This window comes from Colletotrichum abscissum (assembly GCF_030869225.1).
Source record: "Colletotrichum abscissum strain IMI 504890 chromosome Unknown Scaffold_13.1, whole genome shotgun sequence".
Taxonomy (NCBI): Eukaryota; Fungi; Ascomycota; class Sordariomycetes; order Glomerellales; family Glomerellaceae; genus Colletotrichum; species Colletotrichum abscissum.
Window position 1 is genome coordinate 703,926 of NW_026850021.1, and position 17,020 is coordinate 720,945.

Genomic DNA, 17,020 nt, shown 5'->3' on the forward strand with positions numbered 1-17,020 from the left:
TATTCAATCGGTATTCAATCAGCGTGGCTGAAGGTAACAGCAAGGCCGCGGACATACGACTAAGCAATTGGGCTCGTTACGTCATTCCAATGTGTACAAATTGGTACGGAAGGGACAGTTCATAACAATTTCCAGAACGCCGGGTTTGAACTTGATTACCAAGAGATGAACATCAGGCTGGGTTTCCACACGAGCTGAATCTTACATGCATACTGTGGTGACGCGCCGACGAGGGTTCGAAGTTCGAACCACTCCTGCTGAAGACGCCACAACTCTGAAAGATGGTGGGCTGAGTCTATCAGCTCAACACTATTGGGTAACGCTTTCAGCATCCAAGACAAGAAAGCCTCACGGCTTCCAATCAGTCTAGTTTTAGCCCTCTTTTGCTGACCCAGAGGCACTGGTGGCTGCAATATTGCAGCAGGCGCGAGAATGCCCGCGGCCGGTTGCCTCACAGCCTTACTTCAAGTGTCGAGGTTGCGGAAGGGATGTTCCTGAGTTCCCTCTTTATGTCAATCCGGGCCTCTCATTCTTCTTTGTTTCCTTCGACAAGGCCATTCAGTCCTTGGAGACTGCAGCGCACTAGGCACCATGACAGACACAGCTCGCAAAGCACGCTCGGCAATCTGCCACAAGTGTCGCGCTACGACCAAGAAGCTTTTCACCTGTATTCAATGCAACAATCTAGCATTTTGTGATGATTGCTGGTCCGAATGGGAGCTTCACGAGCCGGGCGCCGTCGGCTGGGATGGTCGACCGCACGAGAAGTCCAATCCCCAAGTTGTCCAGAGATTGCGGGAGATCCTGGAGCCCACCCGCTCGGCGACAGAGCACGAACTCGAATTCCAATCGGATGAGGATACCACATGGTTTGGAGTTGGGCGAGACTCATCCAACCAACCCATATTGCAGGATTATGGTCGATTCGCCACGTTGATGAGCGATAACCTATCCTCAGACCATGGGAACCGCTATCCTCAGCTCGTGTCCTTCATTGGACAAACAGGCTAGTACTCTCGAAGTTCTGTTTTTATTAACATATTTTACTGATGATCCTTAGGGGCTGGGAAAAGCACGTTGATCAAAATGCTGATTGATAGGCTTGCTATGCTTGACCGCGGGGCAAAGTATCCGTCGCCCGTTACCTCGTCCAACAACGACCGCCTTCCGACGACTGGCGACGTCCACCTGTATGCTGATCCGATGTCTTACAATACCCAAGCGCCTGTGTTATACGCAGACTGCGAGGGCTTGGATGGTGGGGAAGCTGTACCGGCAGGTCTGCGACATCGCACAAAAGGGAAAGAGGAGGCTCTGGGGATCCTTAACGATGTCACAAATGTCATGGGCAAGACCGGTCTAGGCAGATCGCCGAAACCATCAACTGCTAGCCGTTCTTCGGGTGTCATTGATACATCCTCGAAACGTAAGTTCGGAAAGTCGCGCTACGCATCTCAGCGGGACCTCGAATGGGCAGTCACCCCAGAAACGAAGAAAAGAGAGTACGCAGTCACGCAGCTCTATCCCAGACTACTCTACACCTTCTCAGATGTGGTTGTCTTCGTCTTGAGAAACCCTAGGTAAACTTTCCTATACTCCTTCTTAAGGAATACGCTCATGAATTGATATAGGGCTTTTGAATCTACCGTCCTCGACAAACTTTTGGAATGGGGCTCGGCTTCGATCGACAAATCGCTGAACCAACCGGCTCTTCCCCACGCAGTCATTGTCCTTAATGCAACTGACAACGTGGATGATGATGAATGGAATATTGAGACCGCAACTGCTCGTCTTCTTAATGATATTAGTGGAGCGATTTTCCGCGAGCCCCGATTCGAAGAGCAAGCCAGACTTTGGCAGGCAATTGGTCGAACCATCAACACGACCAAAGACTTACTCGACTGCTACTACGCTTCTATCACCGTGATTCGAGTTCCGTCTCGTGGTCGCTACATGCTCATGGACGATCAGATGGGAAAGCTCTTTGAGCTGATCAACAAAAGATGCCAAGCGTCTCTGCTTACCAAGAAGCGTGTTCGGATGCTGGCCACTGCAGACAAGTTGCAAGTCTACCTCCACGCTGCTTACGATCATTTTTCCCGCGATCTGGATACTCCTTTTGACTTTGTCAAAGAAGCGTTGAAACACAACCCCATTCCACAAGATTTCAGTGGCAACATCTTGAACTTGGCGATCTCCATTGGTAATAATTCGACAAAAATTTCGCAGAATGGCGGCGGAACGCAACAGATCTTCGAAAACATGGTGCCGATGATATCGTCTTGCATTATGCTCGACTCAGTTCGCCAGAACATTCTGGGTTAGTAGCGATATCTCTCTCTGGTCTTTCAAGTAAGGTACCTTAGTATTGACAATCTACAGGAACCCCTGTGAGACTTCTCGACGACGCGTACGTGGATTTCTGCAATGTTGCCCTCGAAGGCTATGCAGATTTCTATGCGCCATGCACCTTCTCTCATCCCAAATATGGAAAATGCTACAACGTCAAGTTTGGACACGATCCGAAAGGTCACCAAAACAAACATGGACGTATATTTGCAGCGGGAAATTATCAGTCAGACGTTGACCTGCAAGACTTTGCGGGTCAGTGGATTGATCAAATTCGAAATCACCTGCGTCAGCTTCATGCCAGGTTCCAAGAAGCCACCTCACGAGTGCGCGAGCAGAGCGAGCAAAAGGTCGCTGCTGATCTCCACAGGTATCAACTAAACGACTTCTACTTCTCTTTGGGTAATGTAGGGGACTTTATCAGTCACTCCACTTGCTTTTCGTGTCTAAGAGAGCTCCCTGAACATCCATTGCCCTGCGGTCATGTTCTGTGTCTACCTTGTATTCAAGCCTACGGTATCAAGGCTCATACGACAGTTGAGATGAAAAGGTGTCCTCTTCACGAAAGGGAAACAATGTGGGAGCCTGCATGGACGGTTGTGGTCAAACCACAATTTGCGGGCGCTCGAGTACTGTGTCTTGACGGGTACGATGCCCCCTCAGCTGCCATTCTTCCCGAAATAAAGCTTTGCTCACTAGCTGACGTTTCGTATAGTGGTGGAGTCCGAGGGATTGTAGAGCTTCACGTTCTCAGAGCCATTGAAAGAGTCTTCGGTGAGAGACTCCCGATACAGCTTTTTTTCGATCTGATTGTCGGTACAAGGTATGCTCGTCTCATTTTGGGGTCGTTACGGAAACCTACCTAACCTTGGCGATAGCACGGGAGGAATTATTGCTCTTGGACTAGGAGTCAATAATTGGTCCGTGGAGGAATGTATCAAGACATTCAAACACCTTTGTGCAGACGCCTTCAGGCCACGCGAATTGTCGGGCATTCCGCTGCTTGAGAAGCTTGTCACGATCAATCACGGAAGTATCTACAAGACCAAACCATTTGAGGCTCTTCTGCGGGAGAAGTTCCAGGATCGGCCACTCTTCGGAGGAGCCAACGACCATAGCCAGAGCGAAATGCTAACGAAAGTGGCTGTAACCTCGACAACTTCTATTGACCAGCACTCAGTTATTCTCACGAATTACAACAGACCTGATTCGATGGATGATGGTAAGTACTCCCCCCATGTGCCGCATGACTCTCTCGGCTCGCATAAGATACAAGACTAATTGAGGCAGAGCTTCCTTATCGGCTCTTTCGATCCAACGAGCCAAGTCAAGAGTTCAAAGCATGGGAGGCGTAAGTACCATAGACTCCATGCTAAAATTCATGGTCTTGAAACTGAACAATGAGAAGGGCTCGAGCAACATCCGCTGCACCTCCATTCTTCAAATCATTCACGAAGGCAGACACCAAAAGTAGCTACCTCGATGGTGCGCTCTACCATAATTGCCCAGTACTCGTGGCTCACCATGAAAGACGAATGATATGGCCCGACATCGCCGACACTGTGCCTGACATTCTCTTATCCATCGGTACGGGAATGAACGGTCTTGATAATGAGATCCAGTCTACTGCCCATAGAACGGAGATATTGAAAGGTGGCGAGACCGTGACCAAGCGCAAGAGAACCTTCTTACCTGTACAGCTAGCTCAAATTGCTGCCGATCGCTTCGATCGAATACTTTCCTGCAACGCGATATGGTCCGATTTCAAGACTGATATCCTATCGCAGAACTCACATGTGACCAGAGATAGTCACCGCAGACATATCCGTGTCAACCCTGACCTGCGGTTCAAAGTCCCCCGTCTAGATGCGGTCAACGAGTTGGACAGCCTAGAGAGAGCGACAAAACGGTACCTCAATTTGAACCGGGGCAAGATCAAGGAAATCGCACACAGACTGGTCGCAAGCTGTTTCTTCTTTGAGAAAGATGTGGGATCAGTGAGACAAGTGAAAGAAGGTTTCGAGTGCACAGGTAAGCATATCATGGATCCTGTTTACAGAATTTTGACCTTGTGGCGTTTTGATGGCGCTCAAATGTATCATTACGAAAGACTGACATATGTACCGAAGGCCGCATCCACTGCAGATTTGCCAATTCGTCCAACGAGATGAAATATTTAGGCGAATTCCTCCGCACATGTCTGAGAGGCGACTTTGAACCATATTTTGTCGTAGAAGAGGCGGGGACGCTGCCTGACGATGCCTCGAAGATACCCATGCCGGAAGCAAACATCACTGACATGTATCTCCGAGGCACATTCAAGCTCAAGAGGATTCGTGTCGTGGTCAGCAAAGAGCTATCAACCACAAACATATTTCTGTGTTTGCGGACAGAGCTATACCCCCACTCCAGCAACGCCTTCCTCCCAATCAGTGGCTTTCCTAGAGAGATGATGAGCGAAGACAGCCAGAGAAAGAGTGAGTTCCTTTCAGTCCGCTTTGTGTCAATGTTCACAGGCAACATGAGTGGCTAAACAACTATTCAATCTATAGCACAAACGCCTCGTTCAAACAAGCTTCTGAAGAGTGTCGCTGAGCTTCGCAAGGCGAATACCCAACGGTATAAAAGTATGAGGGAACGTACTGGCGCCGTGTCAGGGTTACATGATCATTTGCATGACTCTAGTTCCTCCTTAAGCACCAAATCGCGAGCATCAGGAGATTCAAATCGCTCAGCTCCAATGACTCCAAGCGACGTTGGCAAATGGTCGGCAGCGAAAGACGAGTTGCTGAGCCCTGAGAAGTTCATATTTGAATTGGAAGCATAGCTGGTTTGCTAGGAGCTTGGTGTTTACCCAGTTGAAGGAAGTTGTCGAGTAGGGGTTGGCTTGTCCAAATTTACGAAAAATGCGCAAACAGAATAGAGGCGGAATAGGTGTAGAGTCATAAGAAGAAGATGCAAATAAAGAGGACCGCTCATTCATTCAGTTTTGGAGTAGCTCAGTTCTTTGATTCATCGCTGCACACGTTGTAACATATTTCAATAGTTCGTGTTATCTATATGCCACTACTGAAGTTTTGTGGGCTTAAGTCTCGAGATCGAGCTCCCCGGGCTTGACTTTCAAATCATCTAGCCAGCAAGTGAAAGAGAGATCATTTTTCAGATGGCAACCTACATACAGTCCAGTATACACTTTATCTACTCTTCGTCCGAAGTCGGTTCACCCGGCCAGAAGAACCACGACAAGACGATGAGGAACTTCAAGAAAGCGGCCGTCCACAGAGCGCCAGCAATTCCCAGGGAACTGTGCGCAAACAAGCCGCCGCAAATGGCACCAACAAGAAGCAATACAGGCGCGCCGACTCTTCGGTTTCGCTCAGCATTGTGAACGCTAAAAAGCTCAGCGTCAGAGAAGAGGTCGCAGTAGATACTTGTCAATACAACGCTGGTGAGCGCGTTATACTTCAGCGCGCGGCTGGTGACAGCCTGACCGCAGCTCTGGAAGGCGATGAGGGCGATAGGCACCAGGACGTTCCAGGCGATCTCGTCCTTGCCGGCCGCAGGACCAACGGTCAGGATGACGGCGGCGGCGACGCAGAGGAGGGTCTGGGCGATGAAGGAAGCGCAGAGGACCCAACGCTTCTTGGGGGAGAAGAAGCGATGGAATCGGCTGAAGAAGAACGAGCCTAGACAGAATGAGATGAGCGAGGTGGCGGATTTGATCCAGCGGGTGGATTCGGTGGGCGCGGCGAGGCCGAGGCCGATGTAGACTGTGTTTCCTGTTTTTTGTTCCGTGTCAGTGATGTGTAGCACGATGCTTCGGGCCGTTATTGTGGGTAACGAAGGCTTGGAAGGGATCTTACCTGTTTGCATAGACACAAAAGATCCCCAGATGGAGATGGAAGAGCTGTCGAGCAGGCCGGTGATGATGTAGCATGCCAAGAGAACCAGGTCGGCCCAGTCGCGCTGCACGTCTGTAGTGAGCTTCTTTCGCAGAGACTTGGAAGCTGGTTTCCGGGCGCCGCCTCCGCCGCCAAGCAGGGGCTGCTCTTCATCGGCGTGGGCGTGCGAGTCGCCGTTCACGACCGGAGCCGAGTTGGTGACGGAACCGTAGCTGCCGCTCGTTGAGCTCATCTTTACGGTGTTGTCGGTGCGTCGTTCCGATAGGGCGTCTCAGATCGCGACGTAGAAGGGTGGTTGAGAAGCAGTAGCTTTGGCTTCACTGAGAATGGGATGTTCCTCCAAGAGACTGGAAGCTCTGGCCAAGTGACGTTGGCTGGCGAAGAGTTATGCGGATATAAATAAAACTCTCTCTCAAGTTGGCATGGATGTGCCGAGGATGGGGGAGAAAGACAGCCGGTGGGTGCTGACGCGCAATGTTTGTAGTATCCGTTAGCACTTTGCAAAAACTGAAGAAAAGCCCAAAGGCCAGAAACTCGAGCACTTCGGATCTGCCGTGGTCCACCCGCGAAAAGTTTCCAGGTTTCCAGCCTGGTTTATATGGGCCAAAGGGCGGAAAGCAATGCCGAAAGAAAGCCAAGACCAAGAGCGATCTATCCCCGCTCGTAAATCTCTCGGCGGACGGTTCTCGCGGATTTGAAAGATGCCATTCGACGGACCCGGTATGATCTGTGACTTTCGGGCCTTTAGGGGGCGTGGGATTCGAGCAAAGAGAGTGAGGGGGAAACGCGAGAAGCTGGGACAAGCATGAGCAAGCCCATCAGAAATAGCCTTGAGGGACTCGAGCTAAGCTCAGTCAGAGAAAGGATATGCAGAATGTCACTGCAGTCACGCAGTGAAACCGGGGGCCTGACAACGCCTGGCCGCGGAACCAGCTTTTTCTCCAGGATCTCCGACATATGCCCCGTCCAATCGATGGTTCTGGAGTTGCATTGGGAGCAGAGCTCAAGGCGCAGGAACCTGCGTCATGGCCTGCTGCAGACATCCCGCCAACGTCGCAGCGAACCGAACGATGGAGAAGAGCTTCAGCAGCTCACCTGAAAGGCCAATTGGGTTTCGTTGAGTGAAGAGCTTAAACGCCAGGCCACCTCAGTGCGTCCAGATTCTCATAATAGACTAATCAAGTAGTCTGTTACTACTCCTCTTCCCCTCCCTGGCCCTGGTCTACGGCAAGCGTTCCTCTCTTCCCCTGGTACGCCGGCTATCACTGGGGAGGCAGGTTGACTGGTTCATCCCCGCATGCGCAAGACGTGCTATGCCCATCGCTCTACCGCGTTTCAGCCAGTGAGGGGGAGCTTTTGTTGAACATTCCATGCAAGGTGGCATGCAGCAGCAGCAGCAGCAGTGCCAGCTCTTGAAGCTGCTTGGTTTGGCAAGGTACCCTACTACCTTGCCATTGTTGCTACAGCTGTGGGGGAGCTTGAGTCTCGGGGGTGGTTCGGCATGTGCGTCGACGGATTGGTGGGTGTGTGGCAGACGTGGGATTTTGGTGTGTGGTGTGTGTCACCGTTCGCTTCAACCTGCAGACTGCAGCGATGGGCGGGTGAGGTGATGCGCCGATGACTATGACGGAGGGATGGTTCCCTTTGTAAGCTCTCCGTGTTTACGTACTACGAGTTGGTTGCGACATTGGCGAGGCCGAGGAAGAGGTCAAGGCATTAGTATTGGCATGGCTAAGTCGGATGATGAGCTTTAGAAAGGGGGTATAAAATAGCCTCTGGCTCCCAGTGTCACGAGCTGAACGTCTTGCTTCTTGAAGACTTTTATTCTTGTGTCTTATTCTCAGCCATTGAAGAAAGAGAAAAGTCAATTGTAGACCCAATTGACCCCATTCCCATTCTCTGCTGCGAGCTACCCTCTTGGCACATCGCATACCTCCAGTCCCGTCGCATCGATCCCCATCACCACGAAATCTTGGCCCAGCATGCATCTCACCCAACCCACGGCAGCCAAGCTGTTGCTTCTCTGGGCGTCAGCCAGCGAGCTGTGCTCGGCGGCACCGCACTTTGACAGCCCTCGTGAGCGTCTCCTCCGGGGCATGGACATCCCCGCGAGCTACAAGAAGAAGAGCACCAGCAACCCGTACGTTCCGGGCTTCAGGGATCCCAATGACGGCGCCGTCGACTCGGTCGGCGACGGCCTCGACCCGCTTCCCTACCGCAATGGGCTCGGCGCCTCAGTGCTGGGGCCCTGGAACAGCGAGCGCTCGCGCCAGAACCCGGATATGGTGCGGCCGCCTTCAACGGACAAGGGAAACATGCCCAACATGCGCTGGAGTTTCGCGGATTCGCATATTCGAATTGAGGTGAGTACTTACTGATTCGAAGCCAATTGAGCTGTCAGAGTGGCACTAAAGCCACCACGCAAGCCCAAATCCATCCCAGACTAACAACATTTGCCAAATAACAGGAAGGCGGATGGACCCGACAGACAACTGTACGTGAGCTGTCCACCAGCGTCGAGCTCGCCGGTGTAAACATGCGTCTTGGGGAGGGCGTCATTCGAGAGCTTCACTGGCACAAGGAGGCCGAATGGGCGTACGTCTTGGACGGCGAAGTTCGCGTTACAGCGCTCGACTACGAGGGCGGTAACTTTATCGACGATCTCAAGAAGGGCGGTAAGCATATGCCTCCATAACCTTTTCGATTGCTTGAAGCTGTTATCAACATTGATCTTGCGACGATGGCAATGAAAGCTAATAATCAATACCCAATAGACCTCTGGTACTTCCCGTCAGGCGTCCCTCACTCCCTGCAAGGACTGAGTCCCAATGGCACCGAGTTCCTCCTCATCTTTGACGATGGCCGTTTCTCTGAGGAATCGACCTTTATCCTGTCAGACTGGCTCGCGCACACGCCCAAGTCAGTCATTGCCGAAAACTTCCACCTCGAGCCCGAAGTCTTCAAGCACCTCCCCGAAGGCGAGAAATATATCTTCCAAGGCACGCTCCCGGGCCCCATCGATGAGGAGCGGCCCAAGGGCAAGCACGCCAAGAAGTCCCGCTTCAACTTCACCCATAGGATGCTTGATCAGGAGCCCGAGCAGACGTCCGGCGGCGAGGTCCGCATCACCGACTCCAAGAACTTCCCCATCTCTAAGACTGTAAGGAATTGAAACCTCGACACGCTTCTAAGGATGTTCGAGACTAACAATCATGTCCCTTACAGGTTGCTGCTGCCCACCTCACGATCCAGCCTGGCGCGCTACGCGAGATGCACTGGCATCCCAATGCTGACGAGTGGTCCTTTTTCATCAAGGGTCGGGCCCGTATTACCATCTTCGCGGCTGAGGGCACTGCCCGCACTTTCGATTACGTCCCTGGCGATGTTGGTATTGTGCCTAAAAACATGGGTCACTTTGTTGAGAATATCGGCGATGAGCCTATTGAGATGCTCGAGATTTTCCGGGCTGATGAGTTCCGCGATTTTTCTCTCTTCCAGTGGATGGGTGAGACGCCCAAGAAGCTGGTGATTGATCACCTGTTCAAGGATGACAAGGAGAATGGTGAGAAGTTCTGGAACCAGGTGAAGGAGGCCGAGAAGGATCCCATCACCAAATTCCAGAAGGATACGAGTTCCTCGCAGTCGGAGAGAGTGGAAGAGTTGTAAGATGGATCATGTACGCCGTGTAAAATGTTGTATAGGAGTGTAGAATTGTAACATCGCATTTCAGATCAGGTTTCATTGTCCATTCAATCACAGCACTTCAATTGAAAAAGGTAGTACACTAAACAATAACAGTACACGACGCATCTATACATGCTTTCTGACGTAAAGCAGACCGATCGCGGCGAAGAAGTATGCCTTCTCTACGGCTCCGTAGCTCCCATCACTCATTCAACTCGTGAGCAGACTTGATTGCTTTCGACTTTCCAGTGTCAATGACAACGGCCGGATCCTCAGGATCTCCATCGCGAGACACTTCGTTTCCGCGTTTCGTCGTGATAGACGTCCTAAGTATCGCGTTAGTCCTGTCTTCATTATGACAATGAGACCTCTCGATTGACTTACTTTTCGCCCTTCACGTCAAGGACCTTGCCCTCAGGCTGACCACTGCCCCAGTTCCAGCTGACGGTATCGCCCTTCTTAGGTCCTTTCTTGGCCTTACCACCGCCATTCTCCTTGTCGTCGCCGTCCTCCTCCATCTCTTCGTCACCATCCTCATCCTTCTCCTCAGCCTCTTCTTCCTTCTCATCATCCCCATTCTTCTCATCCGACTTCTCAGTCGACTTGCCCTCGCCCTGGCGCGTCTGTCGCTTCTTGCTAGAACCGTTCTCCTCGCTAGCATTCTTGCGCTTGTCACCGGCCTTCTCTTCACTCTCGTCCTCGGCCTCTTCGTCAGCAGCCTCCTCTTCCTTATCATCTTCGGCCTCTTCTTCGTCCTTCTTGGAACCGTTTTGCTTCTTGGACCCATTCGACTCGGCCTTCTCTTCGTCGCCGTTCTCTTCCTTCTTGGTGGACTTTCCATTCGACTTTGATGCGCCATTCTCTTTGCCCTGGGCCTTGAGGAAGTCGTGCCCCCAGTTCTTCAGTGAAGCATACGACTTGCTCTTCTTCACTTCCTCGGGCGACTTATCACTGTTCCCCTTGGACTCTTGCGCCAAGTGTCGCTTACTATTGTTGCATCACTCGATTAGCTTCTAACTCATCTCATGCTTCGCCCCGTCTCTCGCGAAAGTATACTCACCAGTACGCCACGACCTTGCGCATGTGCTCAATCTGCTCATCCGTGTACTCGTCCTCCTTCTTCTCGGGGTTGGCTTGGAGGATCTCGACAATCTTGCGCCCGCTGTCATGTCCGACCGACTCGCCCTCGCCCTCGGCGTCGTCCTTGGGCCAGCCCGCGCTGTTTGAGTCGTCCGACTTGAGCCAGGACTCGAGGTCCTCGGCCGTCATGTTGACGTACTCATTGAACTCGGAAATAACCTCTTCCTTGGCTTTAACCATTGTTGCGGTGGTAGAGTGAAATAATGGATGATATAGCAGTCGTGGTAGGGTGCAGCTACTGTTCAAAGTTTCGTTATATGACAATGATCAATTTCACGTAGTAGTAACAACAGCAGGCACTCGTGAGCAAGCGTGAGCAAGGTGCCCCTCGCAAGGAGGACCCGAGAGCTATTTGAATCAAAGTCAATTCATTACCTCACTCATCATCATCCCCGTCCTTGACCTCCGCTCTCAGTCCTAAAGCTCAGGTCCAGCCTTTCCTATTTTCTTTTTCCCAGTCCTCTTCCACAATTCATGGGTGCCCACAGATGCGTTCACACAAACACAGGCCGGACGCGGCCACATTCGTCATGATGTCTCGGGCTGAGGGTGGTGTCGTCATAGAAACCCCTTGCATAAGTGGCACAACTTACGCCGTGGGCGCGCCTGGTGGTCGCACTGGTGCAACATGGGGGAAAAGTCAATGAAGTTTATGGGGTCATGGTGTCGAAGCTACAGCTCCAAGCTCCAAAGTTTAAAGGTGAGCTGATAGCTGAGAGCTGGAGCTGGAGCTGAGCTCCGGGGGCTTGCTGTGAGATCTACGGCCATTGACCAATGACTTAGAAGCCTCGATTATGAGCTCTGACTTGTTTGTCTGCTTCAACATCGAGGTCTGAGCATATACGGTCAGTTCTCACATCTCAGTCCCCCCAGTTTATGATCCTGCTTGCGAATGTCACCGGCTGCGACACTGACATTGACAATGACACGAGACATCCGGCATTTGCATGGAATTCTCGTCTGTTTTTGTAGGAATACCACTCTTTTACCTTTGGCCCCAAAGACCGCTCTGGGACACTCGAAGACCCAAAGTCTCACCTCAATTCTTCCGTTCCAGGCCAAGCGCCAGGCACAGATTCTTCGCGATCCCCAGATGCAGCCTTTGGCGCATTCCCCATGTCTCATGCGAACTGGCAACCGGTCTGATCCGTCTTGACAACGTCTGCGAGATTCGAGCCGAGCTGACCGGCGCGCGCGATCCAAGCCTGTTGAGAATTTATCCCGTTAGCAATTACATGCGCCTACATTACTGGTTGCAACGCTTGCGGAAGATATTGTACCATTCCATTGCACTGTATGGGAGAGAAAAGAGAGGAGAGACTTACATCGAGGACCGCGTCCTCCGGGTTCCGCTGGCGACTGAGCACGAACAGAGTCGTAAAGTTGCTAGCCTGCACGAGCGCAAAGTCTGGGGTGTAGTCTGTGCAAAGGGAATCACATTGTCAGCTTATAAGGACCTCGACAAGGTTTCGACCCCAACGTGGAAGAGCAGCTCTGTGCCTGAGTACGCTCTCCCACAATTATAGGGGCGCATTGCGCGTACCTTGAACAATGTAATTTGGGCCGGCGCAATCGGGCCCGGGCTGGCCGGGGAACTGAACGCGAAGGACACCCTTGGCTCCGTACGACGGATCGGCTGGCGCGGCGGTGCCTAGGATGTTGATGGCGCGGCCCCCGGCTTCGCAGGTGTTGTTCACCTTGACCGTGCCGTTATCCTAAACAACGAATAATAGTTAGACCGTCACACATGCCCTCAAAGACAGCTACTCAAGTCGCACAGAATGGGGAAGAGCGTGTGCGCACATTGAGAGAGTACTGCGCAAAGATGCACTTGCACCCGGCAGTGAAGGGTGCAACGGTGCCGGCGACCTGGTACCAACGGCCGAGGTAGGAGTCGAGGTCGAAGGCGGCGTCCGGGGTAGGGTAGAAGCATTTTCCGTCCCAGGTAGACTGGACGACGTTGGGGATGCTCGGGGAGGGCGAGGTCTCGTTTGTGATGGCGACGGCGGACGCGACGGCTGCCCAGGAGAGGATCGTGGAGAGGGTGGACAATCTCATCGTGATGGCTTCGTCGGGGTCAGATGTCTAATAACTAGAGACAAGTCTAATAACTATGGCCGTCGCGAAGAATGTGTGGCACTTGATATTGATTTGCAATGATAGGGTGATGCCATCGCGAGTTCATCCCATTGTGCGGCTGCTTATACCTTTTATCCAATTCATCTTCCATCGTGGGGCCGTCGCAAGACAAGAACAAACAACAGTTTTCTCAGATGGTGATGAGCGCGCCAATGCTTCGCTCGCAGAACTGAGTTGTCCGAGGTCCGAATCCCAAGCTGTTAAACCCGCCGCTTTGCCCTTGCAACTTTGTGAGTATTCGAGCTATTCAGTGGGACATTGAGAGCCCAACAGCTTGCTCCAGCTGAGCAGCACAGAGTGGTGACGACACTGATGCCTCTTTGGGCTATGAATTCGTTCTTCGCCAAGTCGGTTAGCTGCGCGGCCCTGCAACGATGGAGTTCCTGTGGGCTCTCATAACTCTTCCTCGGCACTCCATGTTTGTTCTTGAAGAGCGTAACCAATGTCCCGTCAGTATTCGAATCAGTAGCGGTTGCTGTGCCTCTTTAGTGGGCTTCAACAGCTCTGGGTACGCCGCGCCGATCGTCAGGGCCTTGATGGCGTGGTGCCGTTTTCTCCGCACTATGGCGCCGCCAATCGGCGATTTCAGCTATGGATCTGAATTTGGATGGTTCGATGTTTCTTCTCTAGATGCTGAGCTAGTTATCGATTTGTTTTCTCGATGCACCTTGAGAACCACACGGCTGGGACCGCGTGGAGGAGTTCGACTGTTAGGATGGGGCCTCTGTCGGGCCTAAAAAGACAGGCCCTGTTTACATTAGTATAAGAGTGAGTGGAACAGGTTGAAAGAGCTCCTTGACAAATATCGTTGTTAGGAACGTCACATATGGTAAAGTTGAGTCGCAACTGTTGGCCTGTCCGTACTAAAGTATTGCATTCCCTAATCGTTACCTGGACTGCTGCTTCGTCGCCATGGATATTGTTGTGTCTTTCCCAGACCACTGGAAGTCAGTTGTAATCGTCGACCAAGTATATATAAATGTCAAGTTGAACCAACAAACTCATAATGTACTTCAATTCCTGAACAAGGCTAAACAATGTCTTTGCTCTGCACAATAGTACCAAAAGCATCACCAATCTCACTCAAAGCAACCTTGACGAGCTGCGCTGCATCGACGCCAGGAATATCACGATCGCCGACCGCATCCTCAGCGATCAGAACGTCAAACCCACGCTGGTCAGCTTGTCTAGCGGTAGTAGACACACAAACGTGAGCCTTGAAAACCACACATCAGCATTTAAACTTGTCATCTTGCAAGGGTAGATTCCCGCATGCGAAATGCGCCAGACTCACCATGTACCCGGTCAAAACAACCTTCTTCCCCCTCGCTCCCAACCCCTCCAAATGCGCCTGCAAATCCGTTCCCGCAAAGGAACCAGGAAACTGCTTCCTCACCACCTTTTCACCGTCCTTGGGCTTCAGCTCGTCGAACTCCTCGGCCAGCTTGGTTCCAGGCGTAAAGAGGGGAGCGCCTTCGGGCGTATCGTGGACGACGTGCACGATGCTGCTGGGCTGGCCGGCGTCGCGGTACTTTTGCAGCAGGGCAGCGATAGCCTTGCGTGAGGAGGTGACGTCCCGGACGGCGAGTTTGCCTTCTGCGTACTCGTTTTGGGCGTCGATGATGATGAGGGTGCTGTCCGTGGGTGAGGCCGTCGAGGGCGGGGCGCCGACGATTTGGCGGAAGGATGTTGCTGAGGCCATCGTTGAAGTGAGTCGGTAACGTTTAGTGTGAAGCTGTATTTGCTAGAACCGTTGGATTCTTAGCTTTCGTAAGACTAGGAGAGTTCCTTAGCTTGATGAACGAGGAGAGATCAAGATTCACTTCATGAGATTCTTCAGCTTGTCTTGCTCAGCTTACGATTACATGTGGGAGCCGAAGGCGCTGTTTGTCTCCGCACTTTGTCATTGAGCCCCCCGCAATTTGTCATCGATCGCATTATGCATATTCAAGCTATTGTTGACGCCATCAGCTAAGGCTCTTGACAAGCTAGGTGGGCGAGAGCTCTTCGGAACTGGCTCGGAATGCGATGAGGAACTGGCCGCGATGCGAAATTGGCTTCCTCAAAAATCAAAGTACTCGTACACTGAACAGGAAATGGGCGGTTGTGATTGAACTTGCTCGAATCCCTCCACAATTATCATGGCTCTCAAAGACACATCATCAAAGCGATACTATCATCAGAACTTCGCTAGCATCAATCTATGGTCCTCCTTACTACCGCCCTTTACCTCCACTTGTTGTCCCACCCAGCCTGCTCAATAGCAAAGGCAATGGCCAGCTCAGAGAACCTCGCCATGTGATCAATAGAAAACACACCCGTCTCATCATCGACATCCATGGTATCCTTTTCCGTATGCACGTACGGGTCAAACTCGCCAGGGAATCCACCCGCAACGGGATTGCCCTCGGATGCAAATGTAGCAGGGAACCCGAGCTTGGTGTATGACATGTAATCCGATCCGGCGCCGGGCATGAGCTCGTAGACGCTCGTCGTGATGTTGATGTACTCCTCGCTCAGATCCACCGCCCACTTGGTCAGCGGCGCGTCCGCATCCGTCTTGATGAACCCAATCGACTCGGTAGCGTTACGCGCGATAAAAGCCGTCATGTCGAACTCCATCATGGCGCCAATGTTGGCACCCTCCTTCTTCTTGTAGGCTGCAACGGCCTGGCTACCCAGCAACCCGCCCTCCTCAGCCGCGTACCAGTGGAACTCGACAGGTCCCTCCTTGGGCACATAGCCGCTCGTCGCGAGAACGCGGAAGGCCTCGAGAATGCTTACGGTACCGGAGCAGTCGTCGTCTGCGCCGGGGGCGGGAAGCAGAGGGAAGAGGTAGTTTGCCGAGTCTTGGTGGGCGCCGATGATGGTTAGGGGCTTGGAGAAGTCGCGGACCTTGGGCTCGAAGCGGGCGATGATGGAGGATTGGGGGAACTCGTGGGTGAAGTACTCGAGCGAGATGTGGGCGTGGAAGGGCGACTGGGCAATGATCGAGGCGACGTGGTCGTGCAGCCAGACGGAACTCTCCTCGCCGGTGACGCCGCCGTAGTATCTGTTGTAGTAGCTCGTCATGTGCTTGAGGACGTTGTGCATGTTTGTCTGGTTGACTTTGGGGAAGAGGGGCTTGATGAGGCTTTGATGTGTGATCTTGGGAAGGTCTGCGGTTGCGACGGCGTCAGCTGTCCGTATTGTACGAGGAGCAATCTCGACGAGTATTATGAATTGGACTCACTGGCTTTGCCTGCAAAGGTGTTGACGTGGTCGGCGTAAAGCTCCTGGAAATCAGTGATGTCGCGGAACTTGCGTCCCTTGCGCCGAAGACGAAGCTTATCGCCCTCCGTCATCCATTCAGCCATTTTCTCGCCATGAACGTGGATCAGTCTCGGCTCAGCGAGCGTGTCCGCCATATCGGGCTGAAGAGAAACGAAGGCGTCGACGGGGTCAGCGTATCTCTTGAGCGCCGCGAAAATTACGTCTTTGTTCTCGATCGTGAACATGGGGGCCTTATCCCAGCCTAAGTCCGCGGCAATATCGTTTATCGCCTGTTCCGTAGCGGGAGCGAGTACGCGTTGGTCGTCGGAGGAGCTGAGCACGAGCTGAGAAGAGCCCAGCAGGAGGAGCAGCTTGGCTGAGAGGGAGTAGCGCATGATGGGCAGCTTGACAAATGGGCAATGTCGATGGAGGAACTCGAGGAGAGAGCAATCCTCAATGGTATATGAGAAGAGGAGGAGGAGGGTAAGCTTTAGTTTATCAGAAAGATGAGCAAGTGGTTAGCGAGTAACCGAGCTCGGAAGGTCACCAGCGGC

The 17,020-nt window shown here is 52.4% G+C and overlaps 7 protein-coding genes across 7 annotated transcripts; 2 read left to right on the forward strand and 5 right to left on the reverse strand.

The window, feature by feature from the left end:
* Nucleotides 1-591: 591 nt before the first annotated feature.
* On the forward strand, nt 592-4,882 carry CABS01_06395 (uncharacterized protein; the record flags this gene model as incomplete). Its single annotated transcript, XM_060539761.1, has 8 exons — nt 592-869; nt 1,101-1,580; nt 1,632-2,320; nt 2,383-3,172; nt 3,228-3,571; nt 3,640-3,700; nt 3,758-4,380; nt 4,479-4,882. 8 exons carry the CDS (start codon nt 592-594, stop codon nt 4,880-4,882), a joined length of 3,669 nt encoding a protein of 1,222 aa, XP_060404298.1.
* A 665-nt stretch (nt 4,883-5,547) lies between these two features.
* CABS01_06396 (uncharacterized protein) lies at nt 5,548-6,483 on the reverse strand (the record flags this gene model as incomplete). The annotated part of the gene is made up of 2 exons (XM_060539762.1): nt 5,548-6,128; nt 6,213-6,483. 2 exons carry the CDS (start codon nt 6,481-6,483, stop codon nt 5,548-5,550), a joined length of 852 nt encoding a protein of 283 aa, XP_060404299.1.
* Nucleotides 6,484-8,233: 1,750 nt separating this feature from the next.
* On the forward strand, nt 8,234-9,917 carry CABS01_06397 (oxalate decarboxylase family bicupin; the record flags this gene model as incomplete). Its single annotated transcript, XM_060539763.1, has 4 exons — nt 8,234-8,614; nt 8,719-8,926; nt 9,026-9,411; nt 9,477-9,917. 4 exons carry the CDS (start codon nt 8,234-8,236, stop codon nt 9,915-9,917), a joined length of 1,416 nt encoding a protein of 471 aa, XP_060404300.1.
* Nucleotides 9,918-10,137: 220 nt separating this feature from the next.
* On the reverse strand, nt 10,138-11,255 carry CABS01_06398 (DNA-binding protein; the record flags this gene model as incomplete). The annotated part of the gene is made up of 3 exons (XM_060539764.1): nt 10,138-10,261; nt 10,320-10,922; nt 10,996-11,255. The coding sequence occupies 3 exons, from the start codon at nt 11,253-11,255 to the stop codon at nt 10,138-10,140; spliced, it is 987 nt and encodes a 328-aa protein (XP_060404301.1).
* A 941-nt stretch (nt 11,256-12,196) lies between these two features.
* Nucleotides 12,197-13,133, reverse strand: CABS01_06399 (lipocalin-like domain-containing protein; the record flags this gene model as incomplete). The annotated part of the gene is made up of 4 exons (XM_060539765.1): nt 12,197-12,280; nt 12,401-12,495; nt 12,619-12,790; nt 12,879-13,133. The coding sequence occupies 4 exons, from the start codon at nt 13,131-13,133 to the stop codon at nt 12,197-12,199; spliced, it is 606 nt and encodes a 201-aa protein (XP_060404302.1).
* A 1,111-nt stretch (nt 13,134-14,244) lies between these two features.
* On the reverse strand, nt 14,245-14,916 carry CABS01_06400 (isochorismatase; the record flags this gene model as incomplete). Its single annotated transcript, XM_060539766.1, has 2 exons — nt 14,245-14,430; nt 14,509-14,916. 2 exons carry the CDS (start codon nt 14,914-14,916, stop codon nt 14,245-14,247), a joined length of 594 nt encoding a protein of 197 aa, XP_060404303.1.
* Nucleotides 14,917-15,440: 524 nt separating this feature from the next.
* On the reverse strand, nt 15,441-16,861 carry CABS01_06401 (peptidase family M28; the record flags this gene model as incomplete). The annotated part of the gene is made up of 2 exons (XM_060539767.1): nt 15,441-16,372; nt 16,447-16,861. The coding sequence occupies 2 exons, from the start codon at nt 16,859-16,861 to the stop codon at nt 15,441-15,443; spliced, it is 1,347 nt and encodes a 448-aa protein (XP_060404304.1).
* Nucleotides 16,862-17,020: the final 159 nt, after the last annotated feature.